We start from the raw sequence: 9,896 nt of genomic DNA on the forward strand, positions 1-9,896 counted from the left end.
ATATGTATATATATAATTTTTACAAAATTATTTTATTTAACATTATTTATACATTTATTTATTTATTTATTTAAATTTGACTAGAGAGGGACAGAGTGGGAGAGAGAAACAGAGAAAGTGAGAAAGCAAGCTGCCAGGTCCAGGACTCAAACTGCGGTCGGCCACGTGGGAGGCTAGTGCCCTTAACCACTACATCACCTGGCAGTCACCTATATATCCTTTTTAAGAAAAAAAAAGACAGCAGACAGACATTATTGAGGGGTGCTATGGCAACGACGGGGGAAGGGACTTGCAGTAGGGAAGAGACTGAACTCAACTCTAACAAGGACAAGTGGCGATCTGTAACCAAGGGGCAGGGTGAAGGTCAGCAGAAATCTTCCTGGAGATCACTGACAGAAAACATCAAAGACAAGAGGTTGCTGGCTAAACTGACTTGATGGGATTATTGCCGGAGGTGGGCCAGGAGATAAGATACCAAGGAAGGGCAGATATCTAGTGTGGGGAATTTGGGCCAAAGTGACTTAGCAGGATTCTTGCTCAAACTGGAGTCTACAAGGACAGAGAGGGAGGCCCAAGGTCAGGCCTAGTCAAGCAAAAAGGCTCAGGAGGCCACTCAAGTTTCGATCAAAGGAGAAAGAAAAGTATCAGAACTCGGCTACAAGGTAGTAAATGAGGAGGTGCCAGAGATGGCTCCCAAGTACCTGGCTCAGGACGGCAGGGAGAAGGTGGGAGTATTCACTAGGAGACTGACAGGAGGGAGGGGGTTGGTCTTCAATGTTTGGCTGGAAGAAAAGGAAAGAACACGGGGACCGAAAGATGGCTTAATGGTTACACAGCTGGACTCCCGGATAGTTGGCTATGATTTGAGTCCTGGATCCAGTGCCTTGAAACTCACACTGGGCATTTGTGTATGCGTGCCGAAAATCCTGAAAGGAGAAGGGATTACAACATGGCCATCCCCGGGGGAGGAGATGTCTCTCTCTCTCTGTCTGTTTCGCAAGTGCACATGCCCTATAGTAAAAAAATCTCTCTCTAAAAAATAAATAAATAAATAATAAAAATAAATAAGATGAAACTGTGTGAACTGGGTCAGGATGAGGCCACCAGCAAGTACAGACCAAGGAGAACGAAGCAAAGCCACCTGGACGAAAACCAACAGGTTGGGCGCTGGAATCCAGCGACTGATCGCTGGAGAAAGACATGTCAAAGCTGGAATTACAAATCCTAGGAGAGATAAAGGTCAGGATGGGAATAAGGAGAGCCAACCAGGTGGTGCGGTGCTTGACACTGGATCCCACATGGCCAACTGTGTGGTTTGAAAATCATGGACTAGGGGGCTTGAAAATCATGCTGGGTGCATGTGCATGTGTGCACAAAACCCTAAGAGGAGAATGGAGAAAGGATTACACAGTGGCTATCCCCCTTGGGGGGTGCTTTCTCTCTTTCCTTCTCTCTCTCTCTCTCTCTCTCTCTCTAAGCACTGAAAGGTGCTTTCTTTACAAATCATTTAACTGGGACCAGCAGATGGTGTAATGATTGTGGACTCCCATGCAGTCAACAGCGGTTCAAGTCCTGGACCCAGCAGTCTAAAAGTCATGCCAGGCACATGTGCGTGCAAGCCCAAAATCCAGAGAGGAAGTTGGAGGAAAAGGGATTGGAGTGTGGCCATCCTCCCTGGTGGTTGACTACATGGGAGCTCAACGATATAGCCATTACGCTAACTACTAGTCCCTAGATTTTCTCATTTCTAAGGGAGAGATACAAATATTTTCCTCCTAGAGTGTTTTTGTTTGTTTTTGTTTTGTTTTGTTTTGTTTTGTTTTAGAAATTTTCAGTATAGGGCGTATGCGCTCGCCAGACAGACAGAGAGAGACATAGAGACAGAAAGCGAGAAATCACCCCCCAGGGGGGGATGGTCACGCCGCAATCCCTTCTCCTCCATTCTCCTCTCGGGATCTTGGGCATGCACGCACACGCACCTGGCGTGAGTTTTAAGCCACTGGGTCCAGGACGCGAACCGCGGCCGACTATGTGGGAGTCCAGCGACATAGCCATTACGCCAACTGCTGGTTTCCCCTCCTAGAGTGGTTTTGAGGATCAAGAGAGATGGTGTCTGATTTACTTGGCATACAGAAACAGCTCAACAAGTATTTACTATTAGTTAAGACCTACCAGACTCTACTGAAATCTTATTTCTGCATATTTTTCTTGTTAGGATATAAACTCTTCAAAAACGGGGAATGTATCTGTAGGGTGGGAGTTCAGGGGAGGGAGAAGGGAGAGTTCAAAATGCTCAAGGGAAAATGGAATTGAAGTATGACTTTATTATTTTTATTTTACTATTATTATTTTTAAAGAGAGTTTTGCTATAGAGTGTATGCACTCACCAGAGAGGCAGAGAGAAAGCGAGAAAGCGAGAAAGCGAGAAATCAGCCCCCACACCGCAATCCCTTCTCCATTCTCTCTGGATTTGGGGCATGCACACACATGAGCCCAGCTTGTGTTTCAAGCTGCTGCATCCAGAACTCGAACCGTGGCTGGCCATGTGGGAGTCCAGCGATGTAACCGTTATCCCATATGCTGGTCCCAGTATGACTTAATTTTGATGCAAAAAAAAAATTTTTTTTTGGAAATGTATATGCCATTATTTTTTGTTGTTTTATTTCTGGGCAGAGAACACGTGCTCACCAGAAAGAGAGAGAAACACACATGAGGGGTGAATCCACCCAGCAGTGGATTCACACTCCAATCCCTTCTCCTCCATCTCTTCCTCCTTTTTGGATCTTGAGCTTGCAAGCACACATGCCTGGCATGTTTCCCAAGTTATCAAGTCTAGGACTTGAACCATGCAGTTGGTTATGTCGGATTCAGTAACCTTAACTAACCCTCCACCCACCCCACCAGCTGGCCCAGAAGGGATTTTTAAGCTTCCTTTGTGATTCTAGTGTAGCTTTGAAAACCACTGAGGTGTGCACTTACTCTAGGTTTGTTGAAGGAATGATTAAATGGATAAATGAATAAATTAATGGTGTGGTAGTTGAGGTGGCCGGATCTCCTACGGCCAACTATGCGGTTAGAGTCCCCAACCCAGTCGATTGAAAACACACCGTGTGCATGTTCGTGTGCCCAAAATCTAGAGATGACAACGGAGGAGAAAGGACTGTAGCATGCTCATACTCCCTAGGGTAGTGCTGTCTCACTCCTCCACCACAAACACATGCGCCCTATAGCAAATTTTAAAAAGGGGGTCCTACAGGTGGCATGGTGGTTAAGGCGCTGGACTCCCACGTGGTTGACAGCAGTTTGAGTCCCAGACATGGCAGCTAGCTTTCTCACTTTCCTTTCTCTCTCTGACTCTTCAAATTGAAAAATAAAAAATAAGATAAAATTCTTAAAAAAAAAAAAAAAAAAAATGAGGAGCCAGCAGGAGGGGTGGGGATTAAGAGTCCCACATGGCCAGCTGGGTTAGAGTTCCAGACCAAGCAGCTCAAAAATCAGGCCCAGCATGCATGTGTGCCCAGACTCCCACAAGGAGAACGGAGAAGGGATTGTGGTTGACTATCCCCTCTGGGGGCTAATTTGTCACTTTTTCTCTGTCTCCATCTTTCTCCAGCCAGCACATGTACCCTATGGGAAACCTTAAAAGGAGGGGGTGGGGGTAGAAGTGGCAGAGGTTAAGGTGCTGGACTACCATGGCAAATGCCAGAGAGCCCAAAATCTCAAAAGAATGAGCAGCATGGCCTCCCCTCAATCTCCCTGGGGATGACAAAAAATTGCCCTACCTCCTCTCTCCTAGAGCACATGTGCCCTATGACAAAAACCTAAAAGAAAAAAAGAAAACTATTTCAGGCGCATACAATGTGCTATGTAGTAGCTACAATTAGACATGGTCATCTTAAAGGTTTAAGACAAACTTTTCTGAATTCTTAAGAAACAATGTAACATTTTGTTAGGAATAACAGTATCTCAAAATTAAAAGAATTTTTAGGAGGACATAAATGTGGAGTCAGGAGGAACAGCAGGTGGCGTGGTGGTTAAGGTGCTGGACACTCCAGCATGGTCGACTACAGTTCAAGTCCTGGACCTGGTGGCTTGATTTCTCACTTTCATCTCTCTCTCTCTCTCCCCCCTTTCTCTGGTCATATTAAAATGAATGAATGAATAAATACATAATTTAAATAAATAAATAATGCAAAAATTAAAAAAGTAAATGTGGAGTCAGTCACACTTGAGCTCAAACTTGGTTTCAGTTCTAATGCTAAAACTTTCAACCAAGCTCAACTTGTCTTTTTTTGCGAGATTTCTGTTATAAGGCATGTGCACTCACCAGAGACAGACACACGGAAAGTAGAACTCACCCCCCAGGGTTCTCCATTCTCCTCTCAGGACTTTTGGGCACATAAGCACACATGCCCGGCAAGAGGTTTAAAACAGCCAGCTCCGGGACTCAAACCGCTGTACACTATGTGGGAGTCCAGCAACGTAACCATTATGCCATCTGCTTATCCCCTGAGTATTATTTTTAACTGACTTTATTTGGGAGAAGAAACAGCCTCATATAGTCCTAATTCAAAAATTTCAAAAACTTACAGGGAAAAAAAAATATTCCCAACTCAGTCCCCCTAAGCAACTTGCCTCCTTTTCTGGGACGTAAAATAACAGTAATACTTCCTTGATGCCCGTCCAGTGACGTCACATATAGACAGTGAAACAACACGTATAGTCATGCACCATTTCACAGCAACGTCAGCATTCTACATTCATGGTAAGCCTGAGCTTCAGTTCTGTCTGTCCAAGCTCCATGAGGAGGCTTATATCCGAGAACTATGCAAAACGCCTACCCTAATGCCTCTCATGGCATTAGCATGCAGTAAAGGCAGTTTTCCTTCCTCCACCCTGAAATAGACTGTAGTGCATTAATCTCAGCCTACTGGCTGGCCCACTCACCACCGCCCCCAGGGTACCCAATTTAGAAGGTCTGGGCAGGGCCTGTGTTTGCATTTCCAATAGCTCCCTGAGGATGCGGGTGCTGCGTATCTGTGAGCAGAACCTCACTGTACAGCGGGAATGCAGATGCGCCGGATGCCAAGACTGGCTCCGCCGCTGAGCGAGCACCTGCATGAGTGCGAGCACGTCTGTGCTTGTGTCAAGAGGGCAACTCCCACGAAAGCGGCCTGGTCGCTGCCAACATCAGGAAATGCACGTGGGTTTAGCGATGAAACACGACACTGGGGCAGAAAACTAGACCAGCGCGGTGTCAGAGTCTGGATCCGAGGTTGCCCAAGAGGCGTCACCCAGGCGTCTTCCCCACCTTTACCGCCTCCCACCCTACGACGTCCCTCTATATCCCACGAGCCCTCTCATACACGATGCTCCGCGCTCGTAGGTCCTCCATCGCCCCAGCCCATGACGCCATCCCACGCGCGTCGTTCCCAGACTCATGACGTCACCACGCGCGTCGCCCTCTACACTTCGCGGACGCCGTCCCACGCACGTCGCTCCCTACCCCCTATCTTCCCACGTCTCAACACGACGCCCTCTTCACGTGGTTCCTTCCATTCCCCCGTGTCCTCCCACGGACGTCGTCCCCCACCTGCACTCCCACCCCACACTACGGCCGGCGCTGCCGGGAAAACGCCGAGACCGCGGACGCGGACGTGGGTGGAGCTGAGAGCAAAACTATCCATTTCCAGGTGCGAAAAGCGAGTTGGGAATCCCTGTTGGAAAGTCCTGTAGCGACGCCTGAAGCAACTGTATGGCGTTTGATTTCAAATTGTGTGGAAAACGCAAGTGCCCCTCGTTGAACCAGACTGAAACACACGCCCGCACGCCGGTCCCGCCCTTGACGTGCGGACGTGAGGCGGGCAGGGGAGAAAATGGCGAAGCGACGGCGTGGGGTGGGGCAGGGCGCGGCCGAACGCCGTTTCCGGCCACCAGGGGGCAGCCGCGCGTCTGAGTCCCGAGGCCGGCTGGAACCGGTCTGACCGGAAGTTAAGGCGGTGCCTTCGCTTCCGCCTAGACACGCCACGTGGCCAGCCGGGAGGGATAGGAGAAAACAACAATATGGCGGCGGGGAGGGGCCCTCGCCCTGAACCTGCAGGCGTCTTAAAGGGCGATGTTCTAGGGGCAGGGCGACAGGAGCTGAGTCGTGCGCTGGAGAAGCTGCTTTTGTCGAGCATTGGAGGCCTCCCGATCGAACGGGGCCAGGGTGGCGCCCTCACCCTGTTTCCCCGGAGCCCGATCTGGGTGCTCGGGCGCGGCCGCATCGCGTTCCTTCGAAACCCCGGGCTGGCTTCCTAGTCGGGCCGGTTTGTGTTGTCCCCGCGTTTGCAGCTCCCTGAACGAGCACGGCAGAAACTTTGTTAGGGGTTATGTTGCCGCAAATCGAGGGAGCGAGCCTAGGTGGACCGAATAAAATGCATCCGCCCCTTTCTCGGCAGCAGTTTCGAGAACCCTTTCCTGCGTTTGTTGGGTACTCCGGACCGAGGTGTAGGTCTCAACGGTCCAGGGTTAGCAGTAGCTTCCCCGCCCTCACCGGATATTGTTGGAATGTTTGGCTTGTAAACGAGCTGCACTGGGACCGCGACTGTGTGGCAGCGTCCCAACCTGTTATCTCATTTCCGCCACCTTGGGCATTTTCAGAAAGAAAAATTTAGATGTCGGTTGTTGCGTAGGGTGAAATGCAAGAAATGAAGAAAGCAAAATCGTTTGTATGGCGATTCCATGAAGGGCTCTTCAGGTCGTTGGATCTAAAGCTGGAAGACAGAGCCCTTCGGGCTTTGCTTGGACACTTGTCCCCTGCTCCATTTTCATTCCTCACACCGTTTTATTTTATATGAATTTGAGACGGAGAAAAAAGAAACCAGTGTGGGTAAAAATAGTTGACACAGTTAACACAAAACCACTGAGTGTGATGGTCTATTTAAAATAAAGGAGACATTTGTCTTTGGTTTTTCTAAATTTGTCTTCTTGGGGTGATGATTTGGATTCTCTTGTCATTCTTGTTAAATAATGTATGAAGTCATTGGCATGTCTCTGAAATGATGGGACTTTTTTGGATAAAATAATACTTGGCTCCCAAAGTTTGAAGAGGTTTTAATGAAAGTTTCTGATTGTAAGGGCCACAAACGAGAGCACACTAATGACAGTTCATGAAAGACGTTACTGTATGAGAGATCCCTTGTGGCTTCCTAATCTGGTAGGGGATTTCACACTTGTGGTGTGATCAAAACTGCATCACTCTTAAGTGACAGACCAGAAAACGGTGTAATGTGATTGGGGGTAAGGAAATGCTCAAGGCTTATTATTTTAAGGTTTAAAATGGATATTTTGACCCAGTCAGAGGTTTGAGAGTTTCCTTGCAGTCATTCTTTTTTATCCATGTTTTGTTAAAGCTTCATACTCCTTGCGCCATGTGGTAAAGACAGGCTGATCAGGTTTTCAAGAGGATCTTTTAACCTAGAGAAGTTAAGAACCCTCTCTCCCCTCAGCCTGAGAAAAGAATGCAGTTTCCTTCATAGCATTTCCCCAAAAGGAATCTGGTCCAGTTCGTGTTTCTATATTTTGCTGACACCCCCCACACACACACACACACACACACACACCATGGCCTCCTTTTGGACATATGGTTCAGATGTTATCTTCTGCAACTTTTTCTGCAAATGCCACCCTCCCACAGGAGCACAAGATTCAGAAACCATCCTCAGACCTTAAATTGTTTGCATCCGTAAGGTTATTAACTCAGGCTCATCCAAGTCACTTCCTCTTTAAAACCTTCCTGTCCCCCCAACCCCTTAGTCAGGTAAGTTTAACTTGATGTTCTCATAGATCTCTGATCAAATTGTATGATTAGCTGTCTTTCGTGGTAAGGATCATTCAACATGTTAGTCCACCTGACAAAAAGAAGGACTCTTCAAGGACAAAGATTTTTTTTTTCTTTGTCTTTCTCTCTGCAGAATTTATGCCTGGCACATAGCAGGCACTCAATAAATAATCATTGCATGAATGAACGAATGAAGTTAATAATAAATGCTCATAATCTTTTGATAGGCCATCCGTTTACTCACTGAGGACAACATACCTGTATGCTGTGCTTGTCATGTTCGTATTTTGGCTTCACCTTGAACTGCAGCTTTTTCATGACATAGGTGGAGACACCTAATTGTATGGCCCTCTGTAAGTAAGCAGCCCCTCAATAGGATAGGATTTAGAATTTATCTAGTAGGATTTAACAAGCAAGAATACAAGATTACCAATTAAATCTGAATTTCCCATAGGCAACATTTTTTAGGATGAGTATATTCCAAATAACTATTTAATCTAAACAAATTATTATTTAGCAGAAATTCAGACTTCACTGATGGTAATAATTTTTAAATTATTTATTTAATTTCATTTGTTATTATTTTTTAATTTGACCAGAGAGAGAGAAAGGGAAAGTGAGCAAAACGAGCCGCCTGGACCCGGACTCAATCCATAGTTGACCGTGTGCGAGTCCAACGCTTTAACCACCATGCCACCCACTGTGCCACCTGCCGCCCTGATGGTTATATATTTTATCTGGCAGTCCTATTTCAATGGCTGAATTCACAAACTCTGTCTTTCTACATTCAGACCTAGTAATTCTTGGAGAATTTTATGAACTATATGGTTTTATCACCTTTATTGAGTAAGTAGGCAATCAAAGCCTCTCATTCTGCTGGCTCACATTTTTCATACATATTTATATACTCAACCTTCTTTAAAAAAACTCTTTTATTATAGAGTTAGATTTTAATTAATACTAACTTGACTTCTTTAACCACAACATAGAATTGTATTTGAGACAGAATCATCGTGACTCTACACCTGCATTTTCCATGTACTTTCTTGCCGTCTGTATTCTGTGACATGTCTTAGTTAAAGGGAGATCCTTTCAGGCGTGGTGATTGAGCCGCTGTCCGCCATTGGGAAGCCTTCAGAGCTGTTCGGGCTGTAAAATTCCACTTCCCTGCAAGGAAAAGTGGCAGCAACACCACTCAGCTCCGGCACCTGCATCAGCCCAGCTCAGCAGCCCTTATGTATCATTATAGACTAGGCTTTCCATGACAAGATGATGATTATTACCTTTTTAAAGAAACATCTTATCTAAAAGGCATTCTCAGATTTTAGTTTTATCAGTAGTAAATGAACGTGTACTCCAAAATATAAGCACCAAACTGCAGCTGCACGTATTTTTGTTACAAAGGCACAGTTCCTATTACATTAAATCACATATCCTCGAAGCCGTAACATGGGTGGCAGCTATACACAACACACTTTTTCATTACACATATTTTCCCCTATGTCTCTATAATTTCACAAGTGTCATCCCTTGCTTTACATCCAAACTTAAAATCATTACAGGCCACGCACTTTTTAGGTATCTAAATTTGTGCAAAACATCTGGCTAAGACAGCACATACCACTCAAACGTCACGGCTCTGCATTCTGAAACATGAACTGTCTGTCAGAAACTATTAGCAAGTAGCGATTGAGACTTGAGAGATATTTTTTTCTTACATTAGGAGAAAAGGGTCATGTTAGAAGGTTGTTGGAATGGAGGTGTTACATGATTTTTATGGCCAAGAAGCAGGGGGGAAATGGTTCTTTCTGGGAGTGAAAAAATCTATTTGTCAGGCCCATGGTAAGACTGGGGCTTCACTCTGTGGTTCTTGAGAATGCCCCTTGAAAGACAAGTCACCATCAGGTAGATGAGGAGGAATGGTGGAGTCCCGTAGTAGTTTACAGCAGGCAAAGGCTGCTACCAGGTGATTTACCAGACTAGACTGACTAGTGAGGGCTGGCTGTCATTTTTTGAAAGGGACTGAAGAGACTTCTAATGCCACTTCATGGGCACCAGTATTTCTTTTGTGCTC

General features: G+C 46.0%; 1 protein-coding gene across 1 annotated transcript; it reads left to right on the plus strand.

Moving 5' to 3' along the window:
* The first annotated feature begins 5,028 nt into the window (after positions 1-5,028).
* LOC114006531 (uncharacterized) lies at positions 5,029-6,946 on the plus strand. Its single transcript, XM_027769127.1, has 2 exons — positions 5,029-5,693; positions 6,643-6,946. The coding sequence occupies exons 1-2, from the start codon at positions 5,068-5,070 to the stop codon at positions 6,677-6,679; spliced, it is 663 nt and encodes a 220-aa protein (XP_027624928.1). The 5' UTR covers positions 5,029-5,067; the 3' UTR covers positions 6,680-6,946.
* The last annotated feature ends 2,950 nt before the right edge of the window (positions 6,947-9,896 follow it).

Source organism: Tupaia chinensis, unplaced genomic scaffold (assembly GCF_000334495.1).
Source record: "Tupaia chinensis unplaced genomic scaffold, TupChi_1.0 Scaffold000078_1, whole genome shotgun sequence".
Classification (NCBI taxonomy): Eukaryota; Metazoa; Chordata; class Mammalia; order Scandentia; family Tupaiidae; genus Tupaia; species Tupaia belangeri.

Bases quoted from the DNA above. Each gene is read 5' to 3' on its own strand.
- LOC114006531 (XM_027769127.1), top strand. From the start codon at position 5,068: ATGCAGATGCGCCGGATGCCAAGACTGGCTCCGCCGCTGAGCGAGCAC. The intron at 5,694-6,642 runs GTGCGAAAAGCG...GGGCATTTTCAG, and splicing joins GCAAAACTATCCATTTCCAG to AAAGAAAAATTTAGATGTCG.